Raw genomic sequence first — 18,755 nt, 5'->3', positions numbered from 1 at the left:
AATTATAATTATTTATTTAAATCATTTCTATCCTTGATATGCATCTAACTTTCTTGGATCTTTCGATAAAATAACAATGGGCGATGGGCCACAAGTTTTGATCTAGAAAGATCAATGATGAACATTCCATCATACTTTCATGTAAAATTTAGAAAATTGGTATGAACATTTGACTCTTAATTTTTATTTTTATTTTAAAAAAAAAGGTCATGAATGAGAGTGGGAAAAAAAGATAATGGCATGGTCTTGGTCTTGGTCATGAAGGGTTGCCATAATGGAGGGAAGAAAAGAGGGAGGGAGAAGACATCAGAAGATTTAGGTATATTGGCCCACTAATTCGTGCCTTTTCACTTTCTCGGTTTCTCGCATGTGCCACGATTTTCACCCTTTAAACATCAATGGGTCCATACCATCTATCTTATAGAAGAAAGAGTTACAACATTTTGTACAAATGTCGAAAGTCATATCATATATTTGATATAACATATGCACATATACCCAACGAATAGTTTTTCACTTCTAGAGAGTCAATCTAATTCTGATAATTTTTCATACCAATTGACGCTTTAATCATAAACAAATTTGAAAAATGGTAGATATTTGATTTTAGTCTGACAAGCTAAAAAATTCAACGGCATAATTAAAAAAAAATACTCCTCACTAAATCTCAACTAACGAGAGTGAGATATGTTAGAAATTTTTATAATAATTGTGAGCTTAAATTAATTGTAGCTTTTCTTGTTTTAATAAAAAATGGGCTAAGTCATGATTCATATAAGGGTACAGTAAAGTCTAGTTAATTGATGATTCTGTTGATTTGGGCTTGGATATCTGTAAACTAATTAGTTTGGCTAGGTCCCTTCTGCATTCACAGTGTGTTGGAAAATCGTCACTCCACAACTCGCTCCATCGACGGTTGTAATCAGGGAGTGGTGTGAATTGCATAGGAAGATCCTGGTCTTTCCATTGCAGGAGCATCAGAATAAACAAGAAGCCTTCAAGAAATCAAAAATCATGTCTTCAACAAGTAAGCCTGAATCTTTTGGTGTTCTAATTTCATATAATCATATTTTATAAAAAATCTTACAAGGTATAAAAAACTATTTCCAAAAAAAATTTGAACGTGTTATCTTTCGTTTGACTTTAATGTTTCTACAGTGAATGTAGATAAGTTATCTACATTCACTCCCAAAACGACGTCTTGGGTTGAAAAATTAAAAAATTAAAATAAAAGGACTATTATAACCCTAAAATAAATTATAATTATAAAAATACTATGATTTCGGCACCAAAACGACGTCATTTTGAATTTAATGTAAATAACTTATCTACATTGATTACAGAAAATATGAACCCCTTTCGTTTACGGAATAAATAAAAGTTATGTTGTAGGAAAAATAATTTGGTTATGTTAAGATAAGACAAAATAAAATCATTGAACAAAGTGTCTTATCATATTTTTTATTATTATTATTTTTTGTTCTTTAGTGTTGCATGACTTTATATAACATGATAAGTTAAAGACCCTTCGTTTATATAAATAAATGTATAAAAAAATTCATGTACTATGATAAGTAATGATTATTATTTATTTTTTTAACAAGAATCAGAGATGATAAATTTGCATCAAGTTGATTATAATGAGGCATTTGGTAGAAGATAAATTTTTTTATATTTGATAATTATAATTTGCAAAAATATGTTAAAAAAATTAATTTATCAAAAATATTACCAAGAAACTATTTGGTAGATCAAAATATTATCAAACAGCTATATAAAATTTTTCCATGTCATAAGAAGCCAAGAATACCACCCTCCTAGTGGTACTTTTGGATCACATTTTGGTTCAAAAGTTTCAAAAAAACTGTTTTTAAGAATTTGATTTTCTCAATTTTTTTTTTAACAATTCTTATATTAAACGTCCTTTTTCTTGTACCATAAATTGAGTGTTTTTTTTTATTTTTCTGGTTGGTGAGAAAACAGGAGCACAATTTGATGGATGTGGATGACATGAAAGATGGTTAACATGCATGAAGCACATGGTCATAATACATAATGGGCATGGGAAGCAAATCTTAAAAGGGAATCAAAAGAAATTGGCCTCTCTTTGCCACTACTCTTCCCCACCTGCCCAAGATATGGTAAGCTCCACATGATTTCACACCCAAGAAAAAAAAAAAAAAAAAAAAAAAGCACCATTGCTGACCTCACCTGTATCTCATGAGAGGATTTTTATGGGTCCCACTTGTACCCTTCTCTCTCTCTTTTCTCTCTCACAATCCTTTCCTATTTTTCTTTCATCCAACTTTCTAATTCCACAACATTTTCTCACTCCCTCTTTGCATATGCATATATAAATATAGCCCACCTCCTTCCTCACCTCTCAACAACCCAAAAAAATATTCACTAGTATTTTTTTCTCTCTTTATATTTTATTCATTCATTATTTGTTTCTAGTCTTTATCTTAATAACTTTGCATTGCTTGCCCTGTAATTCAAAATCAACTTAGAAAATTTGCTAAAGATTTGGGATGAAATCTGGTCGGATCTTGCTTTGTTGGATTGGGATTTTGGTGGGTCTTATTTCATTACAAAGCTCTTCTTCCCATCTCATCTCCCTCTCATAAAGATTACTCAAAAACAAAAAACAAAAATAAAAAACCATCCTTTCAAATCAGGTCAGGGAAGAAACAAAGCAAAGAGAGGAAAAACAAAAGAAAAGGAAAAAGAAGGAACAGTTCATTGCTTCTTCACTTCACCTTCAATCCATTTTTAGCTTCCTAAGGTTTCACTGAGTTGGAGCAAATGGGGATGGCTGCAGAGTCACAGTTTCATGTGTTGGCTGTTGATGACAGTATCATAGATAGGAAACTCATTGAGAGGCTCCTCAAAACCTCTTCCTATCAAGGTACTCATTCTCTTGGAAACAAACCAAAATCTGAGGAAAAAAAAAATTGGATCTTTACCTTTTTTATATTGATCTTAACATGTTATCTGATCAGAATGAACTTTATTTTCTTAATGGCAGTTACTACAGTTGATTCTGGTAGTAAGGCTTTAGAGTTTCTGGGCTTGCGTGAGAATGATGAGAGCAACCCAAGTACACCAGCTGTTTCTCCTAACAATCATCGGGTATATGCTTTTGTATTTTTTTTTTTCTTCTCAAAATGTATTTTAATTATCTTGTTGCAGTTTTTATTTTTTATTTTTTTAACCATAGGTCAGTTTCTTTTTCTGGGGTTCTGAAATTCTTTGGATTTCCTTTGTCTTAATAGGAGGTGGAGGTGAATCTTGTTATAACAGACTACTGTATGCCTGGCATGACAGGATATGATTTGCTCAAGAAAATCAAGGTATGCTTTGGTTTTCTATTCCTGTCTCATGTCTCTTTTGGGCCATTGTATTCTCCACTTTTCTCAAGTCTTTATGGCCAAGATTGTTTCTGCTTTTTTTTTTTTTCCAAACAAAGTAAAAGACTTTCCATTTTGAAACTATGCATTCATTCCAACTTGCTATTGTTTAAATTTGTCAACTTGGACTAGTTATATATTGCTTACCAGAAAATATCAAGCATAATCTCCTGGAATATTTTTTTTCCTATCTGCTTTTCAGTTTTCCACCCAAAACAAATCAGGTTCAACATCTAATGAAAAGATTTTCTTTCCAAGAAGGCCCTTTTTTAGCAGCTTGATTTGATTTGAGAAAAAAAAAAAATTGTTTTGAGAATCTTTGACAATTCCGTTCTCTCTTATTCCACCTGGAACCAGAAAACTTAAAAATTAATAGGATTTTCTGTGTTATTTCAGGAATCTTCATCTTTGAGAAACATACCAGTGGTGATTATGTCATCTGAGAATGTGCCTTCAAGGATTAGTAGGTAATGGGGTGAAAGATTTCAGTATTTTTTTATTTTAATTTTTCCCCTTTGAACATTTTTTGAGGTTAAATTCTGATGAATCTGTCAAACGGTAACAGATGTTTGGAGGAAGGAGCAGAGGAGTTTTTCTTGAAGCCTGTGAGGCTGGCAGATTTGAATAGGCTTAAACCCCATATGAAGAAAACCAAGTTGAAAGATCAAAAGCAAGAAACAGCAGAAAAGCTTGAAAACTCAGAAGTTGAACAGCAGCAACAACAAATCCAAAATGACCAACAAGAAGCAACAAAATCCAAATATCTGGAGCCAGAGTTAGAGTCACATTCACAGCCAACTATAGAACAACAGCAACAGTCACTACAACAAGCCAACAACAGCAAGAGGAAGACCATGGAACAAGGGCTTTCACCTGAGACTGACAGAACAAGACCAAGATACAGTGGCATAGCCACTGTGGTATGATGATAAATCATTGGCAAATAATTTTCTTCTATTTCAAAATGTAATTTTCATATAACTCTTTTTCTTAAAAAAAAAAAATTAACTTCAGTGTTGGTTAATATAGGCTCTATAGAAAGTGTAGTAGAGAGTTGTTTCCTGTAATCATTACCTGGAAATATTTCCTTCCAATTTTGTTTGCCCTTATATGTGGAAAAGAAAAAAAGAACATATTCGGTAAGAAACCAGATTTATAAAGTTTGGTCTGAAATCTGAATTAGTTCTTGATTATTTCCCTTCTTGACTAACACTCTTCAATTATTTTGGTTGAAAAACCGGCCAACATAACCCAGAAAACACGTTTAATTCTTACAGTTCACAATCTGTATCTAAAGCTAAAAGCCATTGCATGAACAGTAAAATTTTGTTTGTACTATTTCATTAATCAAAGGAAAAACATTTAGGAATGTGTATGTGAATGGTATCAATGAAGAGGGGATAATTAATTTAAAGGACCCGGAAATTCTTGGAAAAAAATTTAAATATTGCAATTTAAATAAAAAATTATGGAACTGTAACAATTTAAAATATATTTACGAATGTGCACTGTTTAGTTGCACCCAGAAGTGGGTGCAGTTGGTTACGCCCAAATTTAGGCGCGATAGGGAGGCATTTGTGACTCACAGGAGGATATTACGTGTGGCACCAAAATTTTAAAGGTCATAATTTTTGACTCGAGTGTCCAAATCAGATTTTTTTTATCCCGCGTAACTATTTAAGATCTATGCGTTGGCAAAATCCATCGAAAGAGATTTGGTCAAAAAATTTCCAAAAAACTGCATCCTTGTGCCCGTTTGTCATATTTTACCTTTGTGAATAATATTAGTTAATTCCTATTCTTATTTCACTATCAAACAATAACAAATAATCGTGACTTATTATTTTAATGGACAAAAGAGATTATGTAAAACTTATTCAACTTTTTAGAAAGTAGGTATATATATTCCAAAATTTTGTACACGGTTAGAATCTATGCATTATATATATGATTTGTGGATTATGGATAGTTTGTGTAATTTCTTTAATAAGTTGTGTGATTTCGCAATTATGTGAATTTTTCAGTACATAGATCTCGAAAAGTTATGTGAAAATATAAAAAAATCACTCGATCCAAACCAAAAGTTTTAGCCTTCTAAATTTTTGTGCCACGTGACATCCTCATGTGAGTTGGTTGTCTATCGCGCCTAATTCTGGATGCAACTGGTTGCTACACATTTATAAATAAGTTTCAAATTATTACAATTTCATAATTCTTAATTTAAATTGCAATATTTAAATTTTTTTGGGGAAATTCTTGAGCTTTAATTTTACTCAATTTTTTTGTTATTGGACGATCTCGCCCCAGCTGCTCACCAATCGAAAGCTTCGTCTTTAGATAAAAAGTTTTATTCGCATCACTAAATGAAATCAACAATAATAGGCATCCTCTCATTTAATGAAATGAGCAATACTTAATCTATTTCCAAAATAGTAATCAAAATCAACCTCAACATCAATATCACCTTTATTCCAAATTAATTGGGATCGGTGGTAGATGAACTCACATGAAAGATACAAAACGGTTGAAAATAAAATAAAAAAATAAAAATACAATAAATTAAATTAAATTAAAATAAATATGTATATATATATATATATATGTATATATAAATAAATAAAAGTAAAAAAGAAAGGGACAAGGAGAAGTGGGGGAGATGAAGGGGAAAATGACTAAAAAAAAGGACCATCTAGAACATAGGAATAACAACGGGTCTAACCCTCCACCATACTTATAGCTTTTCTCCATTCCGTTCTAAGACATACCGTCCGCCAATCTATATCTCACTCCATTAAATCAAACACAAAAATCTAACATCATCCTCTCCTGTGAAATTTTAACATGAGTTGATCCATTCTTGTTTTTTTGAAAATATTTCGATCGGTTCATTACTTCACAATTAATCCGATTAGGGGCGGGTCCAGAAGATGATCTATTCTTGTTAATCTCGCATGCCCATGACTCCTACGATCGGTTGAAGTAATGCGTAGACATTGTCAAACATATTCAATGAAACTTCGGAACAGTCACTGAAAATTACACATTCATTTATATATTGGCCAAAACTATGGCTATTAACAAACACAAGAGCCTTCCTACTTTAATTGGTTGGCTATGGGACAGGTGATTCTCCGAACGGTCTTTAAGAGAACACAAAAACTCAACCCAATGCGTGTGGAGATACTTTAAGCTAGTTTTGGATCATTCTTAACATTTTATTATTCCATTCATGCATCCTTCAATGCCTTGTGTTTATTTTTAAGTTAGTTAATGTGTCAATCAAGTGTCCCTTAGTATTTTCTAAAGTAATAAGCATGTATTGGTTTATTCCTACTCTTTTATATGTAGTAGAATTCTTCATTCAAATTAGTATTTTGTGTCTTTTTATGCTACCAAAAAGTTAAAATGCATCTGATGCGTAGTTTAACCATAATTTCCCCCAAGATGTGAATTATAAGAAATTTTAAATATTATAATTATTTTCATAAAAAGAAGAAGTGGATTGAGATATTAATCTCCAGTCATAGCCGATTTATTAAGGCATATTTACATGGTGTTCTGACCAGCCCAGTTGACTAGCCCAATACCAAAAGGTCCATGCCACATCTTCTTCACCTACCCAGCAATGTCAGAGCAGCCTCAACAGTGTTGTTATCCCTGTCTCCATGCAACAGGTTTTCCAACGTAAGACACCAGAATATCTTATGTTGGGGGACTTCCCTTTCATTTTTGTCTCCTCAGACACCCAAAATAACCTACTGAGAACTCTCCCCTCACAATCTCCCTTGCTCAGCGACTGCTGCCAGTATTGCAACAACTGCAAAGTGCCTTGCCCCTGTAAGGATAGGCTACTTTGGCTCTTCCTCATAACAGTTGACTTGACTCACTCTCTCACTAGATTGGATCTTATAAATACCCCCCCCCCTCACCACCATAAGACACACAGTATCACTATTTGTATGAGTCGTTACCATGTTAACTTGGAGAGTCATTATAGTCATTCTACACCCTTCATTGTTATACACAGTATCTGAGACCTATTTGCATAGCTTTGGTTCATGTCATTGCTGTTAAAGACATCCCTACATTAACCACTACACCTCTTGGGGTTACATACTTGGCTCTCTAGCCTCACTAACGGTTGACATAGTTTTCCTTTGCTTCTTGAAGCGTCCACATATAACTAATTTAGAATTTAGTAATCAATCGTAGATGGAGAGGTATTCTTTTTGACTTGACTAGAAACTCTGTCTTATTAATTTTATAATGCTCCTACTTCTCTATCATTTCTTACCTTTACTTAACTCTTATATTAATAGCTTCAATGAAAATTACCAAATAAGTGTTTTGTGAAAAAATTGCGATATTTTTATACAAACTGAATTAATCTTATTTTTGAATTTAAAGTTACTTGGTAACAATATTATTAATTTATTATTCTCTTCATTTGAATCTAATTTGCGAGGACGAAGATTTGTGCGGAGGGGTGGGCATTGTTGCCCAATCGTGTGGGCCATAACCAGTAACTCAACCCGTGACATTGGCTGGACCAGCATCGCAAGTTAGAAGGCCCAAACGTATAAGGGTATTGCCCAAACAGTACCAAGACTATTGCCCAAACATCCTCCAGGCCAGTTGTATTTTTTTTTTATCTTTTCTCCGTACATAGCCATATGTTTTTTATATTTAAAAAAAAAAAATGAAGACATCCAGTTTTTGTCTTAAGTTTTCTAGATATGTCAGAGGCCTTGGCTGATTTCTACTTGTTTATGAGGTGGCATCATTCAATGTATGATGATTATAATGAATATAAAAGAGGGAGAGTTAAATACAGGGCACTATTTTTTCTTTTATCTTGGATTTTTTTTTTTTGAAAAGTTTTTAATAAGGCAGTTTAAGTAATATATAATAAAAGGTGAACATGCAAAAGGGGTTCAATGAAATTATCAAGTAGATATTTACCTTCTAACCTTATATTATCTCCCATCTTTTCTTCCTTCTCTTTATATGATATTATTATTAAGGGAAGTGAAATACATGAAGCACTATTTTTTCTTTCACCAAAGTTTTGTCTTACTCGATTTTCATGGTAAAGTTTTTAATGAGATTGCTTGCAATACATATTATTTGAAAATGTACACTCTTTCCCCTTCATTAAGATATTTTCCACAAAGTTTTTTCTTAGTAAAATTTTAACAAGGTACATTATCTTAATGAATATTCAATTGTAGTATTATTAAAGAGAAAAATATTTCTGCAGTTACTGCATATAAGTTATCTGTATTTATTCCCAAAACGATGCTGTTTTGGTATTGAAATCTGAAAAAATTATAAATATAAAGACTATTATAACCCTGAAATAAATTAAAATTACAAAAACACCATGATTTTCGCTCCAAAATAACGTCATATTAGACTTACTGCAGATAAGTTATCTGCAATAACTGTAAAAAAAACGAACCCATTATTAAATATAACATTGGATATGACGCAAAGGATGTTATCTACTCTGAGTTATTATCCCTCTAGGTTTTTGTTAACAAGGTTTTAACAAAGCATATTTGATAATGTATTGTCATTCAAGGGTGAGTATTATAAAATATTTATGTGGATGACCATTGATTTGTCATGTATCGTATAACTGTCATATTGATGATGTATTGAAGTGTTGTTATTACCTTATTTATGTATAGAGTTGACATGGATGGTATGAAAAATTGGATGATGAGTGAATTAGAATTTGGTAATATTATTATACTTTTTCGAAGTGGAAAAAAAATAAAATATTACATTTTTAATAATTAATTACGAATTGGTAACAGTTTAGAAATTATTTTTGAATTTATTACAGTCATTCACGTTCAAATTAGGCGTGACTCCCAAGGCATTTACGCCTAATTTAGGCGTGAATCATTTGGTGTTGACACGTGGCACAAAAAATTAATAGTTTAACTGTAAAACTTTATAAGACCATAACTTTTGACTCAGGTATCTGAATGAGGTAATTCTTTTTTTTGATTCCACGTAACTTTTCGAGATCTACGCAATGACATCTCATTTGATATATTTTATCTCTCACAAACACAATTCAAATTTACAACAATGATACTATAAAGATGGCACCAAAATGGATTAACTCATCTATAAATAAGATGGCACCAAATTTCCTATTAAATACAAAACGCAATCAGCTCTTATTAAATACAAAACGCAATCAACTCTCTTAACATTAAATTCAAAATTCAAATAACTACTAGCAAAACGGCAATATATTCGTAATTAGGGTTAAAAACGACAACTTATTCGTAATTATTTAATAAAAAACAATATTTTAATTTTTTTGCCTCTACCAAGTGTTTGAAAAAAAATAGTATACAAGGTTATTTATTTAATTATTAAAATATATACAAATTTATATAATATTCTACCAAGTGTTTATAATATTTATTTAATTATTTTCTTTATTAATACAGATTTTTCAAATTGATTTTTGAGTTTAAATCACAAATTAAATCTTTATTTTGTTTTTCTTATTAATAATAATTTTAATTTTTTTTTGGTAATACACTATGTAATACAATTATTGTAAATTTGAATTGTGTTTGTGAGAGATAAAATATATCAAATGAGATGTCATTGCGTAGATCTCGAAAAGTTATGTGGAATCAAAAAAAGAATTACCTCATTCAGATACCCGAGTCAAAAGTTATGGTTTTCCAAAGTTTTACAGTTCATAAGTTGACTTTTTTTGTCACGTGTCAACACCAGACGAGTCACGCCTAATTTAGGCGTGAATGCCTTCGAAGTCACGCTTAATTTGAGCGTGAATGACTGCAATAAATTCGAAAATAGCTTTCAAACTGCTACCAATTCGTAATTAATTATTAAAAGTGTAATATTTTACTTTTTTTTTTTTTTTTTTTTTGCCTTTCCGAAGTTCATTTTTAGATCTTCCTATATCATCTTTTTCTAGCTTCCTTTTTCTATTTCTCTCCTATGATTTTATAACAATTTTGTAAGTAAAAGAATGTTTCTACGATATATTTTTTTAATAAACATTTTATTTAATTCTTTGAAAAATAAAAAGAAACATATGTCTTTTTATTTTTTGGGTTGAGCATGATTTTAATATTTCAATAGTAGAATATTGTCTGTTCAATTCTCAATGCTTTAATTTATGAAAAATCTTCCTTTCATCATCCCATTAAGCCTTCTTTATAGTGTATTTTAATTTAGGAAATAATATTTTTCATATTATAAAAATAAAATTATCTCCTCTATACAAAAAAAAATATAGGACTATATAATATGTAATGGCCTCGATTGCTCACGGTTTTGGCTGGGACATACAGCTTTTTGATCCGCCGACGGAGTGCACACAGCTTTTGGTGGACGGTGTCGTGAGGGACATGTTTGATTGAGCTGTAGTTGTTTTCTTGTTTTTATTTTCCGATGTATTCAAAAAAAAAATTATAAGATCAATATTAGGATTTTGTTTATACTTATCACTATTTTAATTTTATTACTTCTATTATCTGTTTAGTTATTATTACATTAATTTAAAATTAATGATTGAAAAAAGTTATCATTGATTTTAAATTAATTCAATAATAATCAAACAGATAATAAATTTAAAATGATAATAAATATAACTGTCTTAAATAAATATTGACTCAATGTGTTATTGATAAGTAATGGCGTTGAAAAGTCTCATAGAGTATATCAATATCTCCAATTTGTTTCGGTGATTTCCGTGACCGAATAGCAATTGTGCAGTAGTAAAATCCTCATTATTTATGAATATGTTTGATTGTATTTTGTTTTTTTAATATTTTATAAACTAATTAATGAAATATGTATTTTTTATATTTTTTTTGAAAACAAAAAGTCAAAAGTCAAAATAAAAAATAAAAACAACTGAGATATGAGGGTCTGTTTGATTTCTTTTAAAAAAAAAATTATTTTGTAGAATAATTAATAAACAATTCGCGGTCAGGTTGAATCGGTTTTGGAAGCAAAAATTGTCCGATCCAATCCCTTCGTTCTGATCATATAATCATCCATTCGGTTTGAGTTTTTTTCAAATCCGATCCGATCCAATCCAATCTTTTTCGGTTTGGATTGGATCGGTTTTCTGTTTTTTGAAAATCCAAAAATTTGTTTAAGGGAAAGTGTTTGTCATTTTAATGACATGAAGTTATGTCATTTTAAGAGAGAGATAGACACAAAATTAATTTTTTTATTTAAAATTTAAATTAAAAAAATATCCACTTTCTCTCTCCCATGATTTTTATTTTTGTGTGTATCTCTCTCCTAAAATGACATAACTTATGTCATTTAAAATGACAAATACCAAACCCTTTGTTTAATTATTATTGTACAAATAACATCTCTTGTGTATATTGACTTTGTAAATTTTTTTTTTTAAAAAAAAAACATTAGTAAACTATGATATAATTATTTTGTTTGGACAATAAGATACGAAGCTCTCCAAAGATAAAATTTTGTTGATGAGTTGCGATTAGATTTTTTCTTGAATTTAGTTGATAGGTTAATGGGTATTGAGTTTAGAAATTTTTGGACTATTATTGGGGAAAGACTCAAGTAGATAGAGAAAAATTAATATATTGGATCGGTTTGGATTAGATCAGTTTTCATTACCCATCCAAAAATCAATCCAATCCAATTAAAATTTGCGATTTTTTTCGGTTTTCATTTTTTTAATTTTCGATATATTCAGTTATTGATTTTTTATTCGGTTACCGCAATTTGAATCGATTTAAATGGATTGATGAACACTAATTATTGATAAGTAATGGCGTTGAAAAGTCTCAGAGTATATCTATATCTTCAATTTGTTTCGGTGATTTCCGTGACCGAATAGCAATTGTGCAGCAGTAATATCCCCATTATTTATGAATATGTTTGATTGTATTTTGTTTTTTTTAATATTTTATAAAATAATTAATGAAATATGTATTTTTTGTATTGTTTTTTAAACTAAAGGTCAAAAGTCAAAATAAAAAATAAAAACAACTGAGATATGAGGGTCTGTTTGATTTTTTAAAAACAAAAAATTATTTTGTAGAATAGTTAATAAATAATTTTTTTTGTCTCTTTTTGTTTTTAAAATTAAAAGCCAAAATACAAAATAAAAATAATTGAAACATTTTATCTAAATTTGATTCTAAAAACTAAAAAGCAGATGTAATTTTTAAAATTATTTTTACAAAGAGATATTATCAAATATGTATTTTTGTTTTTTTTTCAAAATTAAAAACTATTTTAAAAATAGAATTCAAACAAATTTAGTTCAAACAAATTTATGTTTTCTAAATTTGATTTTAAAAATTAAAAAATTATTATGATTTCTAGAATTATTTTTTAAAAAAGTATTATCAAACTGATACGACTAAACTCTCAGAGAGAGGAGAAGGAATCGAAAAGACAGAATATTATTCAAAAGTTCTCTGTACAATGCTTCTTGTCCACCTTTTATACAATTTTCCCTAACTAACTCACGTGGCTTAAGCCAACTCACACAATCTCTAACAACCTTTACATCTTAGTTACTAATGATATTCCACAACCTATCATGCTACATAATAGTCATGTAGCCTCACGGACTCCTTCCTTGTACGGTTAGACCTTCTATTCGTATCAACTGCCCCTGGACAACTTCAACCTTGTCCTCAAGGTTTAAAGAAGGATAGGCCTTGCGTATATTAGTTGTTGTTTCCCAAGTTGAATCTTCAGGAATTGATTGGGACCACTGAACCAAAATTTTTTGTTGTGGACGCCCCCTAGCTGACCTCATCCGTGAAGACAAAATTGCAACCGGTTGCTGTATGGGCCTGTTATCTATGGTTTGAGGTGGAAGACTTTCACATTGAAACTGAGGTGAAGCACGAAACGGCTTGAGTGCAGAAATGTGGAAGGTGGGGTGGATCCTAGAGCCTTCAGGGAGCTTAACTTGGTAAGCTACAGAGCTGATAACCTTCTGCACTGGAAAAGGCCCATAATATCTCTTAGCCAATTTGTGGTTCGAACGTTTCAACACAGAAATCTGGCGGTAAGGTTGGAGCTTCACGAGGACTAGATCACCAACTTCTAGTTTCCGATCTAAACGATGTCTATTTTCCTGAAGCTTCATTCGATTTTGTGCCCGTGATAAGTTCAACTTCAAATTTGTCAACAACTCATTACGGTGCTGCAACATGGAATCTAAAGCTTCGAGTTTAACCATCCCACGTGGGTAATGAGGGATGTGGGGTGGCAATCTGCCATACAATGCTTGGAATGGTGTCATCTTGATAGAAGAATGGACTGAGGTGTTGTAGTGAAGCTCAGCCCAACACAACAAGAGTGACCAACGTTGATTCTCCTCTGAACAGAATGCTCTCAGATATTGCTCTAAATACCGGTTGGTGACCTCTGATTTCCCATCAGACTGTGGGTGATAAGCTGAAGTAGCACTGAGCTTTGTTCCACTTAACTTGAACAATTGCTTCCAAAACTGGCTGAGGAAAATGGAATCACGATCTGAAACCAGTGAACGTGGGAAGCCATGAAGACGCACCACCATATTGGAGAAAAGTTGAGCTACTGTCGAAGTTGTATACGCAGCTTGGAGGGGTCCAAAATGGGAAAACTTTGTTAAACGATCAACAACCACTAATATTGCACTGTACCCGTTTGAACAAGGAAGACCAGTCACAAAGTCCAATGTTAAATCCTCAAACACAGCTTCCGGAATAGGAAGTGGTTGCAAGAGTCCCAATGGAGCTTGTGTAGAAGTCTTAATTTGCTGACATACGATGCACTGCTGGACAAATGCCTTGACATCATCTCTCATTTTAGGCCAATGAAAAGTAGCAGACAATCTGCAGAATGTTTTCAAGGTACCAGCATGGCCTCCTAATTTTGTAGAATGAGCCTCTTCAAGTAAGTGGTCCTTTACTTTCTATTGAGAACCCAACAAATATTTACCCTTGTAAAACAGAATACCATCTCTACATAATAAGGATGCATCCACATCATCTCCATTCTGCAGCTTTTGATGGAGCAGTAACAAGTCAGGATCAGAATTATTTTCTGCTCTGATCACAGTGAGCAAATCAAACTCAGGTTCGAACCACAAAGTGCATAAAAAACTAACTTCCTCATGCTGTCTTGACAATGAATCAGCAACAACATTTGAAATTCCTGGTTTATACTCAATTCTGAAACTGTACCCCAATAACTTGATAACAAACTTGTATTGCTCTGGAGTCAACACTGTTTGTTGAAACAATTGCTTGAGGCTTTGGTGATCTGTTCGAATTATAAACTCAGCACCAAGCAAATAATGCCGCCACTTTTTCACAGCTTCGGCTATGGCATAGAGCTCCCGAATATAGGTAGAAGCAGCAGCCATTCTCGGTCCAAGCTTCTTACTATAAAAGGAGATGGGTTTCCCATGTTGAAGTAACACAGCCCCAACACCAGATTGGGATGCATCAGACTCCACTATAAATGGAGATGTGAAATCTGGAAGTGCCAAAACAGGGGTGGATGACATAGCTTCTTTCAACTGCTGAAAAGCAGTCTCAGCCTCTAGCTTCCACAAAAACTTGTCATTCTTTAACATGCCAGTTAACGGGGCAGCAATTGCAGCATAATGATGCACAAATCGACGATAATACCCTGTCAATCCTAAAAATGCTCGCAGCTGTCTAACAGAAGAAGGTTTGGGCCATTCCAGCATTGCTGACACCTTCTTTGGATCAGCTTTCACACCCAACTCAGAAACAATGTGACCCAGATAAGATATTTCAGATACAGCAAAATCACACTTACTTAGTTTCACAAAAAAAAAACAATTCTGAATTAAACAATGCAATACCTGGGTGAGGTGGTTGACATGCTCCTCCAAGGATGAACTATACACAAGGATATCATCAAAGAAGACGATAACAAATTTCCTAAGAAATGGCTGAAAAATCTTATTCATCGTCGATTGAAAAGTGGCGGGAGCATTCGTTAAACCAAACGGAATTACAAGGAACTCGTAATGGCCATCATGAGTGCGGAAGGCTGTTTTATGGACATCTTCGGGAACCACTCTAATTTGATGATACCCTGCACGAAGGTCCAATTTGCTAAAGATCACCGCTCCCAGCAACTCATCTAGCAACTCCTTAATTGTGGGTATGGGAAAACGATCCTTTACCGTGATTGAATTCAAGGCCCTATAATCGATACACATGCGCCATGAGGAATCTTGTTTCTTCACCAACAGAACAGGGAGGAGAAGGGGCTCTTGCTGTATTGAATAAAACCAGATGACAAAAGTTTTGAAACTTGTCGTTCTATTTCACCTTTCTGTTGGTAAGGGTAACGGTAAGGTTTCACGTTCACCGGTTGGGAATCCTTGCTCAAATGAATGCAATGATCCATTCCTCTAAAAGGAGGTAAGGATTTTGGAATTGCAAACACCAATTCACAACGCACCAAGACCTGCCACAATTGGAAAGGAACTTTATCTCTGTAAGTTTCCAATTCGGAAGTCAACTCTCCAGTAGCTATGTTCCCTGGATGGCCCTCCAAAATGCAACACCTTTCTGCAATACTGTGTTGTGAGACCCCATCTGAAATTCCACATAATTTCACACAGCCACCTTGCCATGCAAATTTTATCGACTGGTCACCATAATCATGAGAGACTCTCCCTAGCTGGCTCAACCAGCACATGCCTAAGATTACACTTAACCCACTAAGATCAGCAACCCACAGGTCCACCACAAACTCTAAGCCTTGTATCAGCAGTGAGACATTAACACATTTTTTCTCACAAATCATATACTCACCATTGCCCATAAAGACCTTCATTCGAGTTACACGAGACATGGGCAACTGTAAGTCATCAGCCAACTGTTTGCGGATGAAATTATGAGAGCTTCCAGAGTCAATCAACACTACCACTTCCTGCTTCCTAATTAAAGCTGACAGTTGCAATGAACGTGGATTAACTGATGCTGCCAATATGTGTAATGCTGCATGAGTGACATTCTCATCTGTATTCGCCACCTGCCACACAACCTCCTCCTCTGGTTCATGCGGAGGATCATCTGATTCGCCAATCAACAGTAACATTCGCGCCTTGCATCTATGACTTGCTGTCCATTTCTCATCGCAAGTATAGCAGATACCTAAATCTCTCTTGCGTTGCAATTCTTCTGGTGGTAATTTTTTTATGGGTAACGACGAGAGTGACGAAGACTGTAATGCTAAAGGAGCTGAAGTATTACCTTGAGTCAGAACAACGGTAGACGTACTCGGAAGCAGTTTGTCAGTGGAGTTTTTCCAAGAAGGTAATGGTGAAGAACGATTGGGAACGAACTTCTTAGTTGATGAATTGAACGAGGACCGTAGCTCATTAAAATGAGAGTCATACGACATTGCTAACTGCATTGCGTGATGCAACGAAGTAGGCCAATGTAATTGTATAGCTCCTCGTAACTCTGGTTGGAGGCCAGATACGAAGAATTCCATCAAAAGATCATCTCCCAGATTCGTGACCTGGTTCATCAATCGTTCGAACTCCTTCATGTAATCAGACAAAGTCCCTGTCTGCGTGAGCTTGGAAAGAACCCCACTCACATCACGATGGTTAGGAAAAGCGAACCTCTGTTTTACTGCGACACAAAATTCTGGCCATGAATTCACTGTACCACTGCCATAGATCCATTGGTACCACGGTGCGGCTGCTCCCTTCATTTTCAGGCCTGCAAGGTGCACCTTCAACGCTTCAGGAATCTGCTGAAGACGAAAATAAAGCTCTGTCTTGAAAATCCAATTGTTTGGATCGGTGCCATTGAATGCCGGAATCTCCATCTTCACTTGCTTACAAGGATTTCTCGTGTCCAGAAACTCCATGTGTGGCGGTAACGAAGAAGCTGAACTCGAAGAGTGCGGAGAAACATGAGGAGACATATCTCTCAAGCGAGCATCAATGGCTGCAAATCGAGCATCCAATGCAGAAATAGATGACAAACGCGCATCTAGGGTTTCAGATATTTGATCCAATCGTTGCTGGATCTCAACACGGTGGGACGCGAACTCTTCCGCTAAGTCTTGGACTCGCATCGTTGCTGAGTGCAAGATCGATGAAAGCACCAGATGATACGACTAAACTCTCAGAGAGAGGAGAAGGAATCGAAAAGACAGAATATTATTCAAAAGTTCTCTGTACAATGCTTCTTGTCCACCTTTTATACAATTTTCCCTAACTAACTCACGTGGCTTAAGCCAACTCACACAATCTCTAACAACCTTTACATCTTAGTTACTAATGATATTCCACAACCTATCATGCTACATAATAGTCATGTAGCCTCACGGACTCCTTCCTTGTACGGTTAGACCTTCTATTCGTATCACAAACAGTCTTTTTTTTCTAAAAAATAAAAAATTGTTTTTGAAAATCAAATTCAAACATGCCCTAAAAACTGTTCTGAGCCATATTTCGTTCTAAGGAGGTCAAAATGAGGATTATATTTTCTCAAATTTGTTATTGAGGATAATAACCCTTAATTCAAAATAAAAGAGATGTTTATCTCTTAAAAAAAATTAAACAATGCCCACAATTAATACAAGGTAAAACGTGTGGAATTTTCTCGTATGGTCAATAACTACTGGAATAATTTCAATATTTCTTCTAACATTTAACAATTCAATTCCAAAAATATTTTAAGAAAATCAAATAATTTATTATCATATAGATATTAAAGAGACGAAACCTATTTATAAAACGAATAAGAGTGACTTTAATGAAAAATTGGACGTGAAATGAACTTGAAAAGCGGGCAACAGAAATATATATATATATATATATATATATATATATATATATATATATATATATATAGACTAAAACTTCAAACACATAATTGGATAATATAATCTTATCACATTATTAATCCAATGCACACCAAACACAGGATATGATATATGCTTATCCTGTTCATATCCTTATAAATAGATAGAGTAACTCAACTACTCAAGTGAGAATCGTAACAGAAGAATTATCTTATAACAACCTCACAACAAACCAAATTAATGTCCAACAAATAACCCATTATAAATAGTAGGCATTTCATCTGTTACACACTTTTAGGTTATCTTTCCTTCATATATTCATCTTTACTTCTGCTGTGCATGCACCCCACCGAACAATAACCAAAACTTCCCATCACGTAAAGCGCATTGTTTTCTCGCGTTTGAGATTCTGATCATAGGGTTCGTAATTCCAATATTTGATTATCATTTGTCTTTTTTAGGTTTGATTGATTTCAACTATGCAGC

The 18,755-nt window shown here is 33.3% G+C and overlaps 2 protein-coding genes across 3 annotated transcripts; one reads left to right on the top strand and one right to left on the bottom strand.

The window, feature by feature from the left end:
- Window positions 1-2,400: 2,400 nt before the first annotated feature.
- Window positions 2,401-4,541, top strand: LOC133310642 (two-component response regulator ARR9). Of its 2 annotated transcripts, none has more exons than XM_061511606.1 (5): window positions 2,401-2,908; window positions 3,029-3,111; window positions 3,279-3,353; window positions 3,807-3,877; window positions 3,976-4,541. In XM_061511606.1, the coding sequence occupies exons 1-5, from the start codon at window positions 2,806-2,808 to the stop codon at window positions 4,334-4,336; spliced, it is 693 nt and encodes a 230-aa protein (XP_061367590.1). In that variant the 5' UTR covers window positions 2,401-2,805; the 3' UTR covers window positions 4,337-4,541. The 2 variants fall into 2 exon arrangements, with proteins under 2 accessions (XP_061367590.1, XP_061367589.1); XM_061511605.1 differs by having other exon boundaries at window positions 3,029-3,132; window positions 3,276-3,353.
- An 11,139-nt stretch (window positions 4,542-15,680) lies between these two features.
- Window positions 15,681-17,537, bottom strand: LOC133310624 (uncharacterized). Its single transcript, XM_061511584.1, has one exon. It carries the CDS (start codon window positions 17,535-17,537, stop codon window positions 15,681-15,683), a length of 1,857 nt encoding a protein of 618 aa, XP_061367568.1.
- Window positions 17,538-18,755: the final 1,218 nt, after the last annotated feature.

The sequence above is a fragment of the Gastrolobium bilobum genome, unplaced genomic scaffold, assembly GCF_033153095.1.
Source record: "Gastrolobium bilobum isolate Gb01-03AN ecotype WA unplaced genomic scaffold, APGP_CSIRO_Gbil_v1 utg25398, whole genome shotgun sequence".
NCBI classification, from domain to species: domain Eukaryota; kingdom Viridiplantae; phylum Streptophyta; class Magnoliopsida; order Fabales; family Fabaceae; genus Gastrolobium; species Gastrolobium bilobum.
The sequence above is the reverse complement of the archived record's forward strand: the minus strand, read 5'-3'. Positions and strand labels throughout refer to the sequence as shown.

Bases quoted from the DNA above. Each gene is read 5' to 3' on its own strand.
- LOC133310642 (XM_061511605.1), top strand. From the start codon at position 2,806: ATGGGGATGGCTGCAGAGTCACAGTTTCATGTGTTGGCTGTTGATGAC. The intron at 2,909-3,028 runs GTACTCATTCTC...TCTTAATGGCAG, and splicing joins CAAAACCTCTTCCTATCAAG to TTACTACAGTTGATTCTGGT. The intron at 3,878-3,975 runs GTAATGGGGTGA...AAACGGTAACAG, and splicing joins GTGCCTTCAAGGATTAGTAG to ATGTTTGGAGGAAGGAGCAG.
- LOC133310624 (XM_061511584.1), bottom strand. From the start codon at position 17,537: ATGCGAGTCCAAGACTTAGCGGAAGAGTTCGCGTCCCACCGTGTTGAG.